Below are 20,214 nucleotides of genomic sequence, written 5' to 3' on the forward strand. Positions count from 1 at the left end.
GGTGGTGATGCTCAAGACAATGCTTTCCCCTATTTTTTCTGTATAAATTTCTCGGTCATACTACCAACTTTAGGCGATTGTATAAGTTAAGTGAAAGCAAGTCTATTTTGGAAGAAATGAGACAGAATGAATTCTATAAGCAGCCCTGGATGAGAGAAGCTGTATTTCATTATTTAGCAACAAAGGTAAACAAAAAAAAAAGGATGTCTCAGTTTTTTCTAAACATATCATCTAGACATAACAACGCATGCAAGAACTACTTGCCAACATGCAATAAACAAAGCATACTATCTAATATATCCGCATTGAAAATAAGTGCTTGTTCTCTATCGTTCTTTGGAATAGTTTATTTCTTCTGCTTCTGTCTAACATAGCTTGAGACGCTTCAGATTATCACAGCTTCACCCAGCAATAGCCTCAACCTTGTGTATTGCTTCAAGTGAAGTATCCCTTAAAGAATCTCCAAGTTTAAATTAGTGTTCTCATGTTAAAAACTAAAATCAAAAAAATGGAGAAATTTAGAAATTCAGATTATGTATGTTTTTTATTTATATGGATTCAATTATAGAATTTCTTTGATTTGATCTATGTTGGCTGACTTTATTTTGGAAATGCCTTTTGATGTAAAATCAATAGGAAAAATACTTACCACTTGACAGGGATAACGCATCGACAAAACTTGTGCTTTGCTTTAAAGCTAGTGTAACAACCATTGTCCGACTGTTTAAACAACCCATGAAGTATTTTTTCATGCCTTTATCCTATAGCTTTTAACTACTTTATGTTCTTGTAAGTAAAGCAAAAGTCCTTTTCGCGGTTCACAGAAACTCAATAAGTTTCGTGTGACTTTATAGTCATACTTCGAACCACCTTTTCTTCTTGTTTATTTTTTTTTCTCATATGGCACAAGCACTGTCTCATATTAATGTCTTTGAAATGGCGGGGCTCGCTCCTGCTCCCTTCGCCGGTATGATATTATCTGACTTTGGTGCCAATGTTATTCGTATAGACCGTCCTAAGGGGTCGGGAATAGACTTATTAACAAGGTATGCTCTATATTCTACATATATATTATAATTAAACTCGTTTGGAAAGAAATAAGCGTTCCTTGTCCATGGATTTGAAGCATCCAGATACTATTAAAGTCTTACTCAAATTATTTGTTTCAGCCGATATTGTCCTGGACCCTTTTCGTCCGGGTGTCATGGAGAAATTAGGACTTGGTCCTAATGTTTTACTTTCTGTCAACCCTCGTATTATTTATGCGCGCCTCAGTGGATTTGGACAAACAGGACCTGCTTCTCAAGCAGCTGGTCATGATATCAATTATTTAGCTATCTCGGGTGCATTAAGTGTACGAAAGAGACGGTAGTTTAAGTCTCATTATTCATCCTTGTTTTAGTTTATAGGACGCTACAAGGAAAAACCATTCTTCCCTGTCAATATTCTAGGCAAGTACAGAAAAAAAGCTTGGTCATAAAAAAGACTCATATGATATACATTAGCTGATTTTGCTGGCGGTGGACTTATGTGCGTAATGGGTATACTCATGGCTCTTGTGGAGCGCTTAAAATCGGGAAAGGGGCAAGTTGTGGATGCCAACTTGGTAAATATACCCAAGAAAAGGATTCACACTAATATTTGTCGCAAATAGACAGCAGGCACTGCTTATTTAACAACGTTTCCTTATTTGATGCAAAAGTATCAAATGATATTTGATCAGGAAAGAGGTCAGAACATGTTGGACGGTGGCGCTCATTTTTATGAAGTTTACGAAACCAAAGACAATCAATTTATGGCAGTGTATGTGTACTTTTAGTAAAGCATATTTATTTACCTGGTAATAGTGGTGCTATTGAACCTCAATTCTATTCTTGTTTACTGGAAAAACTAGGCTTGTCCCAAACTGAGTTACCAGACCAACTTGACAGGGAATCATGGCCTCAAATGAAAACCAAATTTCAAGAAATCTTTGCTACAAAAACTCAGCATGAATGGACGCTTATCTTTGATGGTTCTGATGCTTGTGTAACACCTGTTTTATCCTTTCAACATCCCATCCCTAATTCAAAGAAAGTCAAGAAGGGATGGCCGAGACAAGCTGCTCCTCCTCAACCTGCACCTATTTTGTCCAGGACACCTGCTAAATACAAAGAAACTTCAAACCCTTTAATAGAGTCAGGCACGCATTCGATTGAAATACTCAAAGAGTTTGGTATTTCAAATGATCATATCCAACAACTACTTTCATCTGGTGCTTTAAAGGATACCAAATCAAGGCTCTAAAAAAATTTTCTGATCCTTCAAACCATAAAAAGATAATCACTTTCTGAGATTTAAATGACTTTGTTTTTTTAGGGATTATGAAGAAATGTGAGTCATCGTTTGGAGAAATAAATAGCATAATTTTTGTTTTATCTTTCTTTATTATCTTTATACTATGACTGACGCACCAAAGAAACTCTGGGGAGGACGATTCTCTGGCGCTGTGGATCCTCTTATGGATGCCTTTAATGCTTCTATTCATTTTGACAAGCGCATGTATGCAGCAGACTGTATTGGTTCCATTGCTTATGCTAAAGCACTTGCCAAAAACAACATCATCTCAACAGAAGAACGTGACCAACTCGTACAAGGTCTTCAACAGGTCATGGAGGAATGGGAATCCGGTGCATTTGTGATCAAGGCTGGTGATGAAGATATCCATACTGCCAACGAACGTCGCTTAGGTGAAATTATCGGTTCAGTTGCAGGCAAGCTTCATACAGGTCGCTCTCGTAATGATCAAGTAGCTACTGATATGCGCCTTTGGCTGCGTGAAGAAGCCACCAAGATCTTGGCTCACTTGAAAGAATTGATTTCTGTGGCTGTCAACCGTGCCGAGAAGGAACTAGACGCACTTATGCCTGGTTATACTCATTTACAACGTGCTCAACCTATTCGCTGGTCTCACTTTCTCTTATCTCATGCTTGGCTTTGGCAATCAGATGCTGATCGCTTAGAGCAATTGATTGAAAGACTTAATGTGCTACCCTTGGGTAGTGGTGCTTTGGCTGGACATGTTTTCAATATTGATCGTAGTTTCTTAGCCAAGGAATTAGGCTTCCGTGACTATATTCATAACTCACTTTATGCAGTTAGTGATCGTGACTTTGTTGCTGAATTTCTGTTCTGGGCTAGTTTGACCATGGTTCATATCTCTCGTATTGCTGAAGACTTGATTATTTATTCTAGTGCTGAATTCGGTTTTGTCAAGTTAGCTGATGCTTATAGTACTGGATCTAGCTTGATGCCTCAAAAGAAGAACCCTGATAGTTTGGAATTATTGCGTGGCAAGAGCGGCCGTGTGTTTGGTAGTATGTCTGGTTTTATGATGTCTTATAAGGGTATTCCTAGTACATACAACAAGGATCTTCAAGAAGACAAAGAACCTATGTTTGATGCCGCCGATACTTTGTCTGGCTCTCTTCAGATCACTGCTGGTGTGTTGAGCACACTCTCAATTTTCCCTGAAAAAATGCTTGCTAGTTTAAGTGGTGATATGTTGGCTACTGATTTGGCTGAATATCTTGTTCGCAAGGGCGTTCCATTCCGTGAAACACATCATATTTCTGGTGCTGCTGTCAAAATGGCTGAAGATCGTCAATGTTCTCTTAGTGATTTGACTGTGGATGATCTCAAGACATTACATCCTTCTTTTGGAGACGACGTTGGTTCTGTCTGGAGCTATGAAACTTCAATTGAAAACCGCAATACACCTGGTGGTACTGCCAAATCTTCTGTCTTAGACCAGATCAACCTTCTGAAGACATGGTTATCTTCTAAAAAGCATTAGAAACCCCCCCCATTTGTAAAATCTTTGTTTTTGTAAATAAATTTGTTTATTATTAGTTATCTACGACGTGGAGAAGCACTTCTTCGTCTTCTGTGTCGGCTTGAGTGTTCTCTACTATCATCTCTTTTTCTTTTACTACTGCGGTCATGACTATGTTCTCGTCGACTACTGTGATATTTGTGTTCCGAGCTCTTCTTTTTCTTGTCTTTTTTCTCTCTTTTTTTGAGTTCTTTTAGTTTTAAAGGATTTTCAACAATGGCTTTGAGCGCCATTTGCTCTCGTTTTTTGATCATTAATAAAGGATCTTCTCGAATTTTAGCTTGAATATCACGTTCTGAGTTAGCATTGGCATTTGAAAGAGTAAATCGACTTTCTTCCGCAGCAGTAGCAGCTTGCTACAGAGAGTGAATACATACAGTGTTCAATCACACACTTACCACTTGTTCTCTTTGCTTAGCACGAAGTAGATCATCAACATTCTTCTTGCCCAATAAGAAGTCTTCCATGCTGTTATTTGAAGAGTTGTTTAAATTGGCATTAGGTGAAGCATACATCCAATCCAGCTTATTCGATCTCTTTCTATGGATAATGTTAAATGATATACTTATCTATCTATAACTTACTTGGTGCCTGCTTCTTCTTGCATACGTTGCAATTCTTGAAGTTGTCTTTCTTCTGTCAGCTCTTTTTTGAGCTGTTCGAGTTTACGATCTTCTTCTTTGCGTTTTTGTTCTTCTTTCCATACACGCTCTTGGTTTTTGAAGGTGGCAGGATGCCAAGATTTTTTCAAATTAAGATCAGATGAACCCATAATGTGCTAAAGTAAAGAAAAGAGAGACTGGCATTTTTAAATTTTTTTATCCTTTTTATTCTCTTTATCCCATGTCAAAGAGCGAAAGGAATAGGACACAGAGCTTAGAGTATGTAATCAAGTCTGGTATAGCTGGTGGTATTGCCGGCTGCATGGTAAACAAAATGAAACATTGAACATACAAGTTAAGACTTACTTAAATATTAGGCAAAAACAAGCGTAGCGCCTTTAGATAGGATAAAGATTCTTTTTCAGTCTAGAAATCCAGCTTTTGAGAAATATGCAGGTAAAAAAAAAAAAAATAGCATAATAGATGAGATGCCTTATATTTTTAATAGGTACATTTACAGGTGCTTTCAAGGCAGGTAGAGACATTTACAAGAATGGCGGTCTCTTGGGTCTGTTTCAGGGTCATTCGGTCACTTTATTGCGTATTTTTCCTTATGCAGCTATTAAATTTGTTGCTTATGAACAATACCGAGCAGTAAGTTATTAATATTTTATATATACAATTATTTATTCATGTTTTTCATAGTTACTGATGCCTACAAGGGCACAAGAAACACCTACAAAGCAGTTTATAGCTGGCTCGTTAGCTGGTAAATTCCAGTTGATTATTTTAGGCATGTACTGACTCTTGATAGGTGTTACATCTGTGTTTTTCACTTATCCATTGGATCTTGTGCGTGTCAGACTAGCTTATCATGTAAAAGAAGTTGGGAGCAGTCGACCTACACTCACAACAACCATTCAACATATCATTAAAGAGCCTGCAGCCCTTCATTTTCCCCCTCTCAATTTTTATCGAGGCTTCTTTCCTACAGTAGCAGGCATGATACCCTATGCAGGTGTTTCCTTTTGGACATATCATATTATTACACAACTATTTCGATTCAACCCTATAATTTCACCTTATACAAAAACACCTTTATCTTTTCCGGCCGATTCTCCAGTGACATCCAGTCAACAACGATTATTAGAGAAGCCACCCTTGAAGACATGGGCAGAACTACTGTGTGGTGGATTAGCAGGTCTAGTAGCACAAACAAGTAGTTACCCGCTCGAGGCAAGTAGAATAATTAGAATACAACATAATGAATAATACAAAATAGGTCATAAGAAGACGAATGCAAGTAGGCGGTTTGTTGAACCCACACAAGTTTGTAGGATTTATGGATACAACAAAAGAGATATATCGTGTAAAAGGTCTAAAAGGATACTACGTTGGGTTGAGTATAGGCTATATTAAAGTGGTACCTATGGTGGCCATCAGTTTCGCTGTATATGAACGAATGAAGCAACTTTTAGATATTTAGATATACAATAAATGTCTTTATTTGGTTTTAGTTTTTCTATGTTAATAGTCAATCAAATGTGTTTAAAACCAACAGGAAATAGAGCAGTTTGCATATTTTCAAACACAAAAGAAAATCGCTTGGGAAATGCAAATGTGGCCTTTCATCTCTTAACTTCAATAAGTAGTTCCCTCATTTTGTTTCAGATTGGTTGTGTATTTTTTGGTTCTTGATAGCCTGGACTGATACTTGTAGTAAAGAAAATATTAGGCGTTGTAAATGTCAAAGTCTATGTACCTACAAATTATTGATTAACGGTACAACGCTGAGCATATTAAAAATCCGGCCCGGATTCATTGAGACAAATATTATCCGATCCGGACATTTTTTTATATCTACATAATATTTTTTTTGTATTTTTTCGCAAATTGCCCGGTTGGCCCAATTGGATAAGGCATCCGTCTTCTAAACGGAAGATTACGGGTTCGACCCCCGTACTGGGTTCTTTTTTCTTAAAAAATGTAGTGTGTGTAGCGAGTCCCTATCATTTTGTACCTTTGGAAAAAATTAAAAATTATGGCTTCTTGGTAATGCATAATGCATCCTAAGCTTGTAATCATGCTACTATACAAGTATGATATACAATACAGAAATTTCTATTCAAAGGGTTTAACACCTGACGTAAAAAGAAGAGGCTTCCATGCATATTGCATAAGTAAAACTATGATTCATATGATTCCAAATTCTTGTTTCTAAAAACTTAGAATCCACATAATGTTTTACATACAAGAAAATGGCTAAAGCCTATTTCGCTAGAGCTGTTGTTTTTTTCTTAGTTTTCATAATATTTTTGAGAAAAAGAGGTTTATCTGATTGCTTGTATTAGTACAAAAGACTGTATCATGGTACTAAACAGAAACGTTTTAAGTCTATTCTAGATTTTAGTTCTCAGAGACATTTTGGAATAATATAGATGCAGAGGACAACCGGTTAAATGTGCATACTGTCTTACAATGCTGAAGGCTGTAAATGTAGTACCAAATACAATACATATCAAAGCTTAGAGAACTATTGATCTTTTATGGTCAAGAAGACCATTCTTTTGCAACCCCTTTACTTCTATATTTTGTAACTTGATTTCAAACTGTTTTGTATCGCTGTCACATTACACTAAGTCTTCAGTAAAACTAGTTTTGTATAATTTCTTTTCTATGTATATCTTAAGCAACTCGAGATTGAATACAATAACCTGAACTTTGTCCCAGACTAGTAGCTTGAATAACTCTTCATTTATTATTCTATTGAGAAGCAAACCTGATTCAATTGCTTCCCCCTTACGGATTCGATACTCCTTTGTTATACATCATGTTGTCTTCTGTATTTCTGTAAATGTTTATTTATAAATATGCTTATTTTTTGTCAAGTGCATGTATTGAAAATACGCATGATTTTTGCGGTAAGGCTTCGTCTTTGGGATATTAAGTTTAGAGATATGTTTCTATTAGCTATAATGACGCTAGACAATCCAAAATAGATATATAATCTACCTACCTATCTTGGATCATGCCTTTTTGCTCAAAATTTTTACTGGATTGCTGAAAATCCGTGCTCAACTTCCTTTTTATTTTTACCGTTTGTACAATGTCAATGTGACCGAAATAAGCTGGTTGTTTGATACAAATGCTCAATTGTATGCATAATAAGATGGTTTCTCTTCAGCTACATACATAATCTCGCATAAGGTCGATGAATATTTCTGATATACATGATCTATAGTGTGATAATCATCAGCATATCTAGATCAAGAAAAGAGAAATGGAAGAGAACAAGAGGACAATAGTATTTTCTGTAAGGTTCTTACTACCTCTCCCTTTTCTCCTTATGCCTCGCTTTTTACGGAATCTGAAAACGAGCAAAGTAGAGAGGTCAGGGGCATATCCAGCTCTTTATTGATACGTAAAAGCATACCAAGTATTGGTATTGTATTACAAATTTTTTCTGAAATCAATTTCTTCGTTTCTTGTCTTTCTACTATAATATATACTAAACAGCATATATAACGTTCTGCATTAATACTAGACATATAATATACATGAATCATAATGCATCCAAGGCATCAATTTCTGTAAGCTGTTAATCACTGATTATGCAGGAGAAGGAAAGGAAAAGTCTAGCATCAAACTAGTTACTCAACTATGCAGCTTTTAAAAATAGCTCTTTATAAACTTAATTATGTAGTAATGAGCACAATTATGAAATGTAATTTATTGGTGTCCGTAGATCATTTATTAGCACACGCAACAACAACAATAAGAAGCTTTACTAAAAGGAAGAATTTACCAAAAATGAGCAAAGAGAAAGTGGTTGATGACATAGTGAGCACATGAAAGACTGCTTTATTCCAAGATTATTCAGTTGCTCTTACTGATAGCTCTCTTATCTAATCTGAATACACACACAAAGTAGGAAGGTAGAGTGATCTCTTCTCTGTGTCTACAACAAGTAAAAGCGTACCATGTGTTCATATTCCCATTATCTGATTCGGTCGCGTATGTGATTCAAAATCAATATCATTGGTAAAGCCTTTGTTGATTAACCGAAGCAGCTCAATGAATTCACCGCCTGTCATACAGGCAAAATCAAAGCGCGATTCTTTTTTGTAACCGTAGAGTTAAATCAAATACTTTCATACAGCAGCTATTTTGCTGTAAGACATTTGATCTCTCTTTGACTGAGCGCTTATAAATATCATCAAAAGAGAGAGTAGGAAAGAGAGTTGTATGTGTCATGGCTACAAGCAGCAAATTTCCCAATTTCAATTTAAACTCTAAATAAACCGATTCAGGTATCTCCGAACATTACAAATCCAGAAAAATCCAACTCCACTATAAGAAAATAAACAAATCAATGTGCAGCAGACTTATAATGAACTTTTGCTATATATGGCGATTTGTTTGGACATTGAATTGGAAGAGAGAGATATAAACAGAAATTTCATTTTAATTCATTAGCTTGACAGACTTTTTTTGTCATGATGTACCTTGATTAGGCCTTGAGGTTTATCGGAGGTAGTACATGTATAAAATAGTTCACCCCACAACTATTATGCAATTTTCTTATTTTATTTTACAACCAGTTACGAAAAAAAAGCTTCTTGCTTACTGACCTATTCCTTGTTCTCTTCTTGACATTCTTTTTCTAATCAAACCAATACACATCTTTCCTTTCGTTCAACTTTCGTTCCATAATGAAAAGTGTGAGTAACGGACTTTGAACCATGTCGAGCCATGGATATAATTCTATTTGAATGTGCAAGAAGGCTTTTTTTTTTTTTCGTGAATCACCATGTATGTGGTGTAATGATGGGAAAAAATAACTGTAACTAAACTAGTCACTTACACGCTCTTTTAAAAGTTTATTTTTTATACAACGCAAACATATGGTTACTTGATCCATTATTGTTTACCTAGTGACTAAATTGTTAATTCCATCATATGTTTCAAGCGAATAGTAATAATCCCTCAAAAGGACTCTCTTTTTTTTCTTCTTCTTGTTCTTTGTTTATAGCGGCGACATTAATGAATAGAAAAACGTGGTCGCGGACTTTGCTCAGGGAAAAATAAGATAAAAAATAGAGAGAAAGAGTCCTAAACGAAAATACGATGTGGAGGGTCAATCTTTATTTACACGTACATCCGCATATACATTGACATACATTATGGAGTAAGGATGATCTTTTTCTATTGTTTATCTTTTACTTATAACTATTTATTTCGTAAATAATAAATAGAAAACCTGGAAATAGGATTCCCACTACTGCCTGTCTTTTTTTTCTCGAGCAAAAAGTGGCCTGTATAGCCTAAAGAGCTTATCATTCTCAGAGTCGCGTGCGAAATCAATCATATACTGTTTATAAAGATGCTATCTATGTGCAGACGATACATATTTCCAAAACTTCTTTTTTTTCTCTTTGACCGTAAAAGTTGAGGTCTCCTTGAATTTAGTCAATTACAATTCATGATAATGTAATTATGAAGTTAAATAAATTATAAACTTCTGACTATTTCGCTTCTTTACGTAAAAATACTATCAGAGCCGAGAGGACCGTCCGATCGACCGACCCGAGTCTTCTACCGAATAGACATGTCTTTCTACGTCAAAAAAGTGGTTTAGAAAACAGACCATTTACGGGGAGTCGAGGGTAAGGGAGCAGAAGGGGAGGGGACAAGATATGGTGGCAAGCTTAATAGGAGTTGTGCGGATTAGGCAATAAGGGGGCAGTGTAAAGAATGTCTATAGTCAATCAAGGGATCTATTCTTTCATTGTTGATACACTACCAAAATAAAATCATCATCAAATCAAATCAACCTTTTACTAAATGGTAAATGCTTCACGAGTCACTTTTTTAGTAGACGTGGCACATGTTTAAATCAAATTCAGATAAAAGAGGTGAGAAAGTTAAAAAAAAAAGAAAGGTACCGGATCGACGTCAAATCAAATCACAGTTTCATTTCAATTTTGTCTCGGTATACTACTACATGACGTAGTCTAATATAGATGTAGATGTACATCTTAAAGGAAGCGGGAAGGACGACTTACAGAGCGGGCAAAAGCGGGGAGAGCAGAAAATAATTAAGAGAAGCAGAGAGCGACAAGAGAGAGAGAGAGAGTGACAAGAAGCAAACCCTTTGTGTGAGTGTGTGATGAGACAAAAAGTATATAAATGGTTTATCATTGGTACATTTGTATCGCCGACCTTAATACTAAATACACCATGTAGCAATGTTATTGTAAAGTACCATTCAGGTCCAAAGTTTTTTTTTTGAGGGAGTCTATACAATTTGGGAAAGTTACATTACTTTTTTCTTTTGGTAGCCCCTGCCCGTGCTGAGTTGTTGTTTTATATTTTGTGCAATGGATCTGATCTTTTTTATAAATACTTGATGGTTTGATTTGATTTTTCTTTTTCTTTTTTTTTTCTTTTTCGTTTCTGTTTGACCAACACACCAATACATTCATTCTCTCTTTTTATCTTTTATTTTTTATCTTTTTTTTTCACCTTTGAAATAGATATATAACAAAAAAGAGTCAATTCTCTCTTTTTTAGAAAAAAGATTTATTATACATCACACACTCTCTTATATAAACCATGACTGAGAAAACCGAAACAGTCGTCGAAGAGGTCATTTCTGATCAACCTGTTGCTCACAAAGCCAACATTTCCGGCAACGTTACCTCTTTGACCGTCGAAGAACTCTACGACAAAGAAAAGTTTGATTTATCCACTATGGAGCCTGGAGACATCTTTGAACTCTTGCAGTACGTATCTCCTTTCTCTGTTCTCCTTATTTCATAATCAAATAATTCTTAATTTTCCTTCCCCTCCTCTCCCCTCTCTTTTCTCCCCCTCTTTCTCCTTTCTCAAATTCGCGAAGAAAAAAATTTTTCTTTTGATTTGATCTGCGAGAATTTCGAAAATTTTTTTTCGGGGATCAAGCAGATGTAGTAGCCGTAGTAGTTTATTTCTTGTTATTTTTAGAAATGATTGTATTATATAATTTGCTAACCTCACATTTGAACCCTGTAGAACTTCAACTGAAGGTTTGACTACCGAAGAAGCTGCCCGCCGTATTGAAAAGTTTGGTCATAACAAGCTCGAAAGCAAGGAAGTTAACCCTATCCTTCAATTCTTGGGTTTTATGTGGAACCCTCTTTCTTGGGTTATGGAAGCTGCTGCTATTGTTTCTATTGCTCTTTCTAACGGTGGTGGTCAACCCCCAGACTACCCCGATTTCATTGGTATCGTCCTCTTGTTGCTTGCCAATGCTACTATTGGTTTCTTGGAAGAACGTCAAGCTGGTAATGCTGTCAAGGCTTTGATGGCCTCTCTTGCCCCTGAATGTAAGGTTAAGCGTAGTGGTGAATGGAAGACTTTGGAAGCTGCTGAACTTGTTCCTGGTGATGTTATCAGTATCAAGCTCGGTGATGTTGTTCCTGCTGATGGTCGTCTTATTGCTGCTCACGGTCAAGTCTCTATCGATCAAGCTGCTCTTACTGGTGAATCTTTGCCTGTTGGTAAGGAAGCTGGTGATGAAGTCTTCTCTGGTTCTACTGTCAAGCAAGGTGAAGCCGAAGCTATCGTTATCGGTACTGGTACCAACACCTTCTTCGGCCGTGCCGCTAAGCTCGTCGGTGATGCTTCTGACGATGTTGGTCACTTGCAAACCATTTTGGCCAAGATCGGTAACTTCTGTCTCTGTACCATTACCCTCTTTGTTGTTATTGAAATTCTCGTCATGTATCCCAAGTTCCACTATGCCTACAGAACCGGTATTGATAACATCCTTGTCTTGCTCATTGGTGGTATTCCCATTGCCATGCCTACTGTCCTTTCTGTCACTCTTGCTATTGGTGCTAAGCAACTTGCTGAACACAAGGCTATTGTTACCCGTATCACTGCTATTGAAGAAATGGCCGCTGTTACTATCTTGTGTTCTGATAAGACCGGTACCTTGACCCTGAACAAGCTTATCGTTGATAAGCCTACCATCAAAACTTATGCCGAACAAAACGGTGATGAAATTATCCAATTGTCTGCATATGCTTCTCGTACTGAAAACCAAGATGCTATCGATTTCTGTATTGTCAACTCTTTGCCTGATCCCAAGCTTGCTCGTGACGGTATTGACGAATTAGAATTCAAGCCTTTCAACCCTGTTGTCAAGCGTACTGAAATCACTTACAAGCGTAAGTCTGATGGTGCTGTTCTCCGTGTTACTAAGGGTATGTCCCACACCATTTTGGATCTCTGTACTCGTGACAAAACTGAAGAACAAATCAAGGCTCTTAATGATGATGTCGATGAATTCGCTCGTCGTGGTCTTCGTGCTCTTGCTGTTGCTATTGATGAAGTTCCCTCTGGTGGTATCGAAGATGAAGGTTTAGGCTTCCGTCTTATTGGTCTCTTGCCTATCTACGATCCTCCTAGATCTGATACTAAGGAAACTATTGACCGTGCTATTGCTCTTGGTGTCTCTGTTAAGATGATTACTGGTGATCAACTTGCTATTGGTAAGGAAACTGGTCGTCGTCTCGGTATGGGTGATAACATGTTCTTGTCCAAGACTTTGAAAGATGGTCCTCCCGCTGGTTCTGGTTACTCTGATGTTGATGAAATGGTCTTGCACTGTGATGGTTTCGCCGGTGTCTACCCTGAACACAAGTATGAAATTGTTGAGCGTCTTCAAGCAATGGGTCATATGACTGCCATGACTGGTGATGGTGTTAACGATGCTCCTGCTCTTTCCAAGGCTAACGTCGGTATTGCCGTCGCTGATGCCACTGATGCTGCTCGTTCTGCTGCCGATATCGTCTTGACTGAACCCGGTCTCTCTGTCATTATTGAAGCCATCATTGGTTCTCGTCAAATTTTCCAACGTATGCGTAATTACTCCATCTATACCTGTTCAGTTACCATTCGTGTTGTTGTCGGCTTCGCTATCCTCTGTTTCGCTTTCCAATACAACTTCCCTCCTTTCATGGTCTTGATTCTTGCTATTCTTAACGATGGTACTATCATGACTATCTCTACTGATCGTGTCAAGCCCTCTCCTTACCCTGATGCCTGGAACTTGAAAGAAATTTTCTCTTATGCTATCGTTTATGGTCTTTACCTTACTCTTTCCACTGTTGTCTTCTTTGCTGTCATCATCAAGACTGACTTCTTTGAATCCCACTTCAGTCTTCCTCACATCTTCAACGAAGATGGTGTTGAAGGAAAGTATGCCAACTCTGGTATTTACCACTCTGTTATCTATCTCCAAGTTTCTACTATCTCTCAAGCTTTGATTTTCATTACTCGTTCTCGTGGTTTCTTCTTCTCTGAACGTCCTTCCATCATGTTGATGTGTGCATTCATCGTTGCTCAATTGGTTGCTACTTTCATTGCTGTCTACGCTAACTGGGGCTTCACTCACATTCAACCTTGTGGTTGGAACTGGGCCGGTATTGTCTGGATTTGGAACATCATTTGGTTCTTGCCTATGGATTTCATCAAGTTCGCCATGCGTTACGCTTTCGAACCCAAGTCCAACAACCCCAAGGATGTCAAGGCCAACGCTTCTCGTCGTGCTTCTGCTATCTCCGCCACTTCTTCTGCTCGTTACTACGCTAACCGCACTAAGTCCCTCAGATCTATGGAACGTCCTCAAAACTTTGCCCAAAAACTCATAGGTAAGAGTGGAAAGACCATGGATGCCAAAGAAATGCGTCGCTTCTCCTCTGTCCAAACCTCTCAAGCTGCTCAAGTTTTGAACAAGCAATAATTTTAATATAGATAGTTTGATTCCTTTTCTTTACATAAATATACATACAAGTTTGTAAATCTAATCAGTGCTTTTTTTTTAATAATTGAATTCTTTGAAAAAATATTAAATGAAAAATCTTTTCTTTGACATCAACATGGCTCCTTTAATACCATAAGAAAGTGTTAGGAACTCTACGTATGTTATAGTTCACTTGTAAGATAAACCCCCTAAAAATATTTACTAAAGCATGTTACGCTAACATATATTCTCTCATTCTACATAATTACTCGTTATTAAACACACCCGAAATCATCTGGATATATTCCACGCATTCATGCTCTGTACATCGAGCGGCACAAGTCATTTAGTATTTGATATCTACTATAAAAGGCCTCTTTTCTATAATTCACAATGCGCAATGAAGTTTGAATGCAGATTTGAAGGTGATGCTTAAATAAAGTCGACTTTCTCATCTTAGTAGACTCGCTTTCTTTTCTTTGGAAGTATTTAGACGTGGTCTCATCTCATTCCGATTGGATCAGACCTACATAGTCATTCTAAAAATTCTTGATCGATTTTTTTTATCTTTACGGACCTCTCGAGATCCTCCATGGGTGAATAAATGAATTTCACCTAGAAGCCAAACCAATGGTACTATTTGATTCCTAGACTTGAAAGAACATGTTTCAAATAAAAAAGAGATTACTTTAGTAGTCTGGTTGTCGAGTAATGAGACATCAAAGAATGGTGCATTTAAACCCTGTTTAGACCATTTTTGTTCTATATTTCATATAACACCTGTTAACAATGGTGTTTTAAAATATACTATATGCTACCTAGAGTGTTGGAAAACATATAAAAGTAAAAGTTGGGCCAATTTATAATGTAAATGTGGGGTAAATGATAGGACATGCACAATGGCTGCTTGACGGGGTTTTAAAAGAAGGCAACCTCAATTCTTCTTTCCGCTACATCAAAAATCAAGCTTTAAATACGCGCGGCAAATAAAATCATTTTTTTTTTAAAAAAAATCAAGCTTTTGCGGAGAACTGCTTGAAGACCCAGTTATTGGGCTTTGGCGTAGTAATAAAAGGTGTAGACCTCTACTTTATGAGTCTATTGATATAAACAAAGTACCAATTTTGCTGATAAATTATTGAACAAAGAAGCAAATATGTTCACGAGGTTTTTTCGCCTATGTCTCATCATTTGCATACCACACTTAGCAATCAAACACTTTTATCAAAAACTAGAGCATTTGGCGGCCATTTTGAGTATTTATGATTGTCAATATCTCTATTTTTTGTCTTGTAACGTTAAATAAAGTTCAGTATTTGTCAAAATGAGTTTTTTTCATAAGTACCCTTTGGTCAAACGGCGTTTTTGACCATTTTTCACAAGTCGCTTTTTTTGGTCCAAATCAACTCTAAATGCACAATAGATGTTAGTGACCAATGCTGTAAGTATTTGGAGCACACAAATGCTCTAGGTTATACTTTAAACCATCATTGTATGTCCTAGGAAAAGAAGAATCCCTATACCTAAATCGAGCACAATGTGCTCAATGTCAAGGTATAGCTTTTGCTAAAAAGGCAATCATAAGTTGCTGCATCGAAAGTAGTCTAGAAAATTAGTGTTCGTTCATATATCGATCGCATAAGTTATTCATTGAAGTAAATTCATTGCGTTTTGATTTCTCTAGGCGGTGACTGTACTTTGCTGGCTTTTTTTCTTTCAGTGTATCTTCTTGTAGAACAAGCAATATTATGAATAAATTAAACAGTCATCTACATATCTTTTCTACTTTGTCCAAATGCTATCATCGATTTATTTTGAATGTTCTCTCCTTTCTCTATAAGTGTTTACGAATGTCAGTGAAGGTGTCGACCTCTAGTTATTGAAAAGCAAAAAGTCGTTTTAGTTGGCAGAAATGCCTATGTACGATATAACTATGTACTATATTGACTGAATAGTGTAATGTCTCGACGTTTACACAAGGAAATGAGGAAAAGACAATGTCTTTTCTTTAGGACTAGTGATCTTTTAAAGAATGTAACACATACACTCGGCAGTGCAATAATGAACAGAATACAAACCCTGATTTGTTATTCAATGTTGCGCAATACAAACAACCGTGAGAGAAACCAATTTATGTGCTGTATCACAGGTCTTTTTTATTTTTTCATGTCAACATGAGCAAGTTTAAAGGGGTATTATTGTACATATAAGAAAAGAATAAACATATCAAGAAATAATTATACTGTTTTCACTGCTACCTTCGTTATGAATAATAGAACGAAGAATATCACATCGTCTCTCCAACATAGTCAAGAAGCCTTCCATTTGCTGAATTGACATACGAGCAATGAGAGACTTGAATCTTGTATCGTCTTGTTGGCCAGCATTTTCTTCCCTTTGTGGGTGAGCAGTAGGAGGCACTGTTTCAGAATTGGGCATCACAATGGAAGGAAACACTTGTTGTTGCTGTTGTTGAAATAAACATCGCATTTTGCGCGACTCATCTTCTTGCTCGTCTTCTTCAATTAGAATAGCATCAGTAGAGTTTCTTTTTTGACCAACCATAGACAGATTAGTAAACAACCGACAAGTGTTACAAACGATTTCACCAGCATCGTTTGTAGCAGCTACTTGATAGCAGCGTTGACAACGAGCACTTTGTTCTTCATTTTGTTCTTGATATTGACTTGATGCAATTTCATTTTGTTGAGGAGAAGAAGGAGCTGTGTTAAGTGTAGCTGCAGCAGCGACACAAGCAGCAGTGATGTTGATAGCCTGTTTGGTTTGATTGGACTGATGTTTCTGACGAATATGAAGAGGTCGATGTGTATTGTATTGTTTGTAATACAGTCCACAGGCATTGCAAAGAGAATGAGCACGGTCTGGAGTACGACGCCATAAGGGAGTTTTGGTAACATGACAGTTATAGCACTCCAACTGACGTGGGGGACGGTTTGGTTTGTAAGTCTTGTTCTTTTTTGATAACTCAGACTTGTCTTCTTGTTCCTTTTCTTCTTCTTTTTGAGATATGTTTTCTTCTTCAAATTGAACAAATTGGTCTAAACCACTTGAGGACTGAAAATGTTCAGAAGAGGACAAATGCTGCAAGAATTGGGGATCCAATAGATGGGCCATATCGTCTTGGTTGGAATCAGCGGACAATGTAGGCGAAGGGAAATTACTAAAACCTGGACCAGCAGAAGCAGGAGATGGTTGAAGTTGCTGTAAAAGATCAGAGAATGCATTCTTGTCAAACAAATCAGCCTGGCCGTCATTATTGTCACCCAAGTATTGTAGCATGAAATCAGTGTCCTTCATTGGAAGAGAGAATAAGAAGGGTGTTTACAAGAAATGAGAGCCAACAAAAAAGATCTCGTCTTTTTCCTAAGAAAAAGAATACTTAAATAGCGAGTGTCTAATCAAAACAGTAAGATTAAAAAGTAAAAAGTAAAAAAAAAAGAAAAAACAGTCCTTGTTTGATTTATATACTTTTCCAAAAAATGCCAAGGTGACCTCACATACATGACACATGCCTCTTTGTATAGGATAGTATATATATTCAAACTCCTAAATCTCTTCTCATTTTTAGACAGATCTGTAGCAAACACAAGCTACTCAAGGTATGGGTTGTTTATACTCATTTTGTCGCTATTGTCATGCACTCTAAGTGTGGAATTGTTACTATTTGAATTGATAGTCATTGTATTCAATGTACAGTCTAGTCTCTCATGATATTCATACCAGTTTTCGTCTTGTACTACCTATGTTTCTCAAATACTAAAAATTCCCCTGACATCCATATTTATACTTTGGAATATCAATTGACAGATACTCATAATCATAACCTTGTCCTTTCTCCAGTAAGCAGATGCTAATAGGTGTTCTTATGTATGCATAAAGTAGTTTGTGCTCTTTTTTATATCTTTCTTGATCCATATGTATCATGTATATATCGAAAGAAGGTAGTCACCGAGGGATGACTCAATTTTGGGTAACAAAGAATCGCTAATTAAAAGAGGCAGGGACGAGAAAAAACAATAAATTTTTTTACACTGGAAGCATAAAGGGATTGTACACAACCCAATCATCTTGCTTATTGTAATCAGTGAATTTTATCTCTCTTATATCCGAACAGCTCTTTAACGTGATTGGTAACTGATTAACTTTTCTTTATATAGCGAATATATCTAGAACCTAAAAAAAATAAAAAGAAAGAAGAGGCTATTGTGTTTATAAATACATCAATTATGGCTTTATTGCTGACATAGCCTTCTATATCAAAAGTGTTTTGTCTGTCAGTAGAGAGGTATAGCAAAATAACAAAGAAGAACCACAAAACAAGAAGGAATATCGCGGCAGCGGTCTTTTAACCTTATTTTATAGAATACAAAGTAAACAGAATAAATAATAAATATATAGGTTACTAATGATGGCATTTAATTTTTTTTTGTGTTAAATAGCCTATTTTTTTGTTAAATGGTCTGTTTTTTTTCGTCAACTGATGACAAGCATATCTCATGTATAGAATCCCCGCTTATGGTCCATGCTAACTCATTCACAATGATCAATGCGTAATAGCTTGGGATGAATTCATTGGGAGGTGAACGAGTCATAAAGAGTACTGTCCGACACATGACCATGTATGAGTACAATAGTAATAGTAATTGTCCGGATCGGATCAGAATGTTGCGCCATGCACCATGTATTTTCATAGGCGTACACATACGCCTTACTATTAGCTAACAAACATGTATATGATAAAGAAAGTATTTATTATTTGTTTAGTCTAAATAAATAGAATGTAAATAGGTCTAAATTAAATGTATCTATTGAGCCTTAAGAGCAGCTTGGGCACCATTGTAGGAGTCCATGACATGAGCATAACTAGGCAAACGCTTAGCAAACAAGGCTGCCATACCTTCAATGTCTCTGCGCCAGTCACGACCCAATTCACAAGCAACACCGAACCAGTTCATGAGTTGAACGCCAGCTTGTTGCATTCTCAACCAAGAAGCATCGCGCACAGCTTCAGAGAAGGTACCAGAGGCATCAGTAACAACAAAGACTTCATAACCAGCTTTTCTAGCAGAAAGAGCAACAAAGGTCACACAAACATCAGTAACAATACCAGAGACGATCAATTGCTTCTTGCCAGTCTTCTTGATGGCCTTGACAAAATCTTCATCATCCCAAGCATTGATTTGACCAGGACGAGCAATGTAAGGAGCGTTGGGGAACAAAGCCTTAATTGCAGGAAGCATAGGGCCATTAGGGCCATCTTCACGAGAAGTAGTGAGAATAGTGGTAGCATTAAAGTATTTAGCAGTTTCAGCAAGACCCATAACATTGTTGAGGTAAGTGTCAGGATTGTAGTCTTGAACCAAGTTGAAAAGACCAGTTTGGTGATCAACAAACAAGAAGACACTATCACTCAAATCAAGACGGTTGTAGAGATCAGCAGAGACAGAAGAGATCAAGGCAGCAGCGCCAATGAAAGCAGCAGTAAGAGAGAAACGCATATTGATTTAATACAGATGGCAATGAAGATGGTAAGAATTGACAAAATGACAGTGTATTTATATGCTTACTGAAATTACTCGATTTGGTAATGTTTGTATTCTCTCCTAAGCATTTGTCAGGATTTATAATCGATTGCAGTTACACCTTATCTTTTTGTTGTTTATGCATAGATGACTAATGATTCTTTCTGTTCGTTTGTATCAAGGTGCAATACACATTAGAGAAAAAAAAAGAAAAAGGAAGAGAGAGCAAAGTTGCATGGTCTGCGTTTCAGCTCTGAAATCATGCAAAAGAATAGGGATTGCTTGAATTATTGGGATCAAATCCAAAGAAAGCTATAGCGAGTGGAGAAAAGTCATTTCTTCTCCCTCCCAGATCAGGTCCACATTGTTTTTTTGGTTACATATCTTTTTGACTTATGTTTGGTA

General features: G+C 36.9%; 9 protein-coding genes and 1 non-coding gene across 10 annotated transcripts; 7 read left to right on the top strand and 3 right to left on the bottom strand.

Moving 5' to 3' along the window:
• The first annotated feature begins 40 nt into the window (after positions 1 to 40).
• B0P05DRAFT_368839 (uncharacterized protein) lies at positions 41 to 495 on the top strand. Its single transcript, XM_051573653.1, has one exon. It carries the CDS (start codon positions 117 to 119, stop codon positions 372 to 374), a length of 258 nt encoding a protein of 85 aa, XP_051437229.1. The 5' UTR covers positions 41 to 116; the 3' UTR covers positions 375 to 495.
• Positions 496 to 564: 69 nt separating this feature from the next.
• Positions 565 to 2,413, top strand: B0P05DRAFT_531678 (CoA-transferase family III domain-containing protein). Its single transcript, XM_051577001.1, has 6 exons — positions 565 to 1,046; positions 1,096 to 1,354; positions 1,403 to 1,451; positions 1,506 to 1,606; positions 1,655 to 1,803; positions 1,848 to 2,413. The coding sequence occupies exons 1-6, from the start codon at positions 901 to 903 to the stop codon at positions 2,284 to 2,286; spliced, it is 1,143 nt and encodes a 380-aa protein (XP_051437230.1). The 5' UTR covers positions 565 to 900; the 3' UTR covers positions 2,287 to 2,413.
• Positions 2,414 to 3,846, top strand: B0P05DRAFT_531680 (argininosuccinate lyase). The gene has a single exon (XM_051577002.1). The coding sequence runs from the start codon at positions 2,441 to 2,443 to the stop codon at positions 3,833 to 3,835; it is 1,395 nt and encodes a 464-aa protein (XP_051437231.1). The 5' UTR covers positions 2,414 to 2,440; the 3' UTR covers positions 3,836 to 3,846.
• A 3-nt stretch (positions 3,847 to 3,849) lies between these two features.
• Positions 3,850 to 4,659, bottom strand: B0P05DRAFT_531681 (uncharacterized protein). Its single transcript, XM_051577003.1, has 2 exons — positions 4,459 to 4,659; positions 3,850 to 4,414 (listed from the first exon to the last, which is right to left on the bottom strand). The coding sequence occupies exons 1-2, from the start codon at positions 4,644 to 4,646 to the stop codon at positions 4,261 to 4,263; spliced, it is 342 nt and encodes a 113-aa protein (XP_051437232.1). The 5' UTR covers positions 4,647 to 4,659; the 3' UTR covers positions 3,850 to 4,260.
• B0P05DRAFT_531686 (ADP,ATP carrier protein) lies at positions 4,660 to 6,029 on the top strand. Its single transcript, XM_051577004.1, has 6 exons — positions 4,660 to 4,801; positions 4,854 to 4,932; positions 4,985 to 5,130; positions 5,182 to 5,245; positions 5,291 to 5,712; positions 5,759 to 6,029. The coding sequence occupies exons 1-6, from the start codon at positions 4,718 to 4,720 to the stop codon at positions 5,960 to 5,962; spliced, it is 999 nt and encodes a 332-aa protein (XP_051437233.1). The 5' UTR covers positions 4,660 to 4,717; the 3' UTR covers positions 5,963 to 6,029.
• A 342-nt stretch (positions 6,030 to 6,371) lies between these two features.
• B0P05DRAFT_t28 lies at positions 6,372 to 6,445 on the top strand. Its single transcript has one exon. It is a non-coding gene; the product is annotated as a tRNA-Arg (tRNA).
• A 4,467-nt stretch (positions 6,446 to 10,912) lies between these two features.
• On the top strand, positions 10,913 to 13,668 carry B0P05DRAFT_531697 (uncharacterized protein; the record flags this gene model as incomplete). The annotated part of the gene is made up of 2 exons (XM_051577005.1): positions 10,913 to 11,261; positions 11,530 to 13,668. Coding segments are annotated over exons 1-2 (2,309 nt in total), but the record flags the coding sequence as incomplete, so codon positions are not given.
• A 2,728-nt stretch (positions 13,669 to 16,396) lies between these two features.
• Positions 16,397 to 17,732, bottom strand: B0P05DRAFT_531699 (uncharacterized protein; the record flags this gene model as incomplete). The annotated part of the gene is made up of 1 exon (XM_051577006.1): positions 16,397 to 17,732. A coding segment is annotated over exon 1 (782 nt), but the record flags the coding sequence as incomplete, so codon positions are not given.
• Positions 17,688 to 18,018, top strand: B0P05DRAFT_531700 (uncharacterized protein). The gene has a single exon (XM_051577007.1). The coding sequence runs from the start codon at positions 17,789 to 17,791 to the stop codon at positions 17,996 to 17,998; it is 210 nt and encodes a 69-aa protein (XP_051437236.1). The 5' UTR covers positions 17,688 to 17,788; the 3' UTR covers positions 17,999 to 18,018.
• A 724-nt stretch (positions 18,019 to 18,742) lies between these two features.
• Positions 18,743 to 20,202, bottom strand: B0P05DRAFT_369061 (isochorismatase family protein). The gene is made up of 2 exons (XM_051573654.1): positions 19,855 to 20,202; positions 18,743 to 19,804 (listed from the first exon to the last, which is right to left on the bottom strand). The coding sequence occupies exon 2, from the start codon at positions 19,783 to 19,785 to the stop codon at positions 19,093 to 19,095; it is 693 nt and encodes a 230-aa protein (XP_051437237.1). The 5' UTR covers positions 19,786 to 19,804; positions 19,855 to 20,202; the 3' UTR covers positions 18,743 to 19,092.
• Between the last annotated feature and the right edge of the window lie 12 nt (positions 20,203 to 20,214).

This window comes from Gilbertella persicaria (genome assembly GCF_025201335.1).
Source record: "Gilbertella persicaria strain CBS 190.32 chromosome Unknown B0P05scaffold_9, whole genome shotgun sequence".
Taxonomy (NCBI): domain Eukaryota; kingdom Fungi; phylum Mucoromycota; class Mucoromycetes; order Mucorales; family Choanephoraceae; genus Gilbertella; species Gilbertella persicaria.

What these genes read in the sequence shown, in the direction of transcription:
- B0P05DRAFT_531680 (XM_051577002.1), top strand. Translation starts at nt 2,441, where the DNA reads ATGACTGACGCACCAAAGAAACTCTGGGGAGGACGATTCTCTGGCGCT.
- B0P05DRAFT_531686 (XM_051577004.1), top strand. Translation starts at nt 4,718, where the DNA reads ATGTCAAAGAGCGAAAGGAATAGGACACAGAGCTTAGAGTATGTAATC. An exon ending in GTGGTATTGCCGGCTGCATG is followed by an intron (nt 4,802 to 4,853) that starts GTAAACAAAATG and finishes CTTAAATATTAG; the next exon opens with GCAAAAACAAGCGTAGCGCC. An exon ending in CTTATGAACAATACCGAGCA is followed by an intron (nt 5,131 to 5,181) that starts GTAAGTTATTAA and finishes TGTTTTTCATAG; the next exon opens with TTACTGATGCCTACAAGGGC.
- B0P05DRAFT_368839 (XM_051573653.1), top strand. Translation starts at nt 117, where the DNA reads ATGAGACAGAATGAATTCTATAAGCAGCCCTGGATGAGAGAAGCTGTA.
- B0P05DRAFT_369061 (XM_051573654.1), bottom strand. Translation starts at nt 19,785, where the DNA reads ATGCGTTTCTCTCTTACTGCTGCTTTCATTGGCGCTGCTGCCTTGATC.
- B0P05DRAFT_531681 (XM_051577003.1), bottom strand. Translation starts at nt 4,646, where the DNA reads ATGGGTTCATCTGATCTTAATTTGAAAAAATCTTGGCATCCTGCCACC. An exon ending in CAAGAAGAAGCAGGCACCAA is followed by an intron (nt 4,415 to 4,458) that starts GTAAGTTATAGA and finishes CATTATCCATAG; the next exon opens with AAAGAGATCGAATAAGCTGG.
- B0P05DRAFT_531700 (XM_051577007.1), top strand. Translation starts at nt 17,789, where the DNA reads ATGACACATGCCTCTTTGTATAGGATAGTATATATATTCAAACTCCTA.
- B0P05DRAFT_531678 (XM_051577001.1), top strand. Translation starts at nt 901, where the DNA reads ATGGCACAAGCACTGTCTCATATTAATGTCTTTGAAATGGCGGGGCTC. An exon ending in CTATCTCGGGTGCATTAAGT is followed by an intron (nt 1,355 to 1,402) that starts GTACGAAAGAGA and finishes TCCTTGTTTTAG; the next exon opens with TTTATAGGACGCTACAAGGA. An exon ending in CTTCCCTGTCAATATTCTAG is followed by an intron (nt 1,452 to 1,505) that starts GCAAGTACAGAA and finishes GATATACATTAG; the next exon opens with CTGATTTTGCTGGCGGTGGA.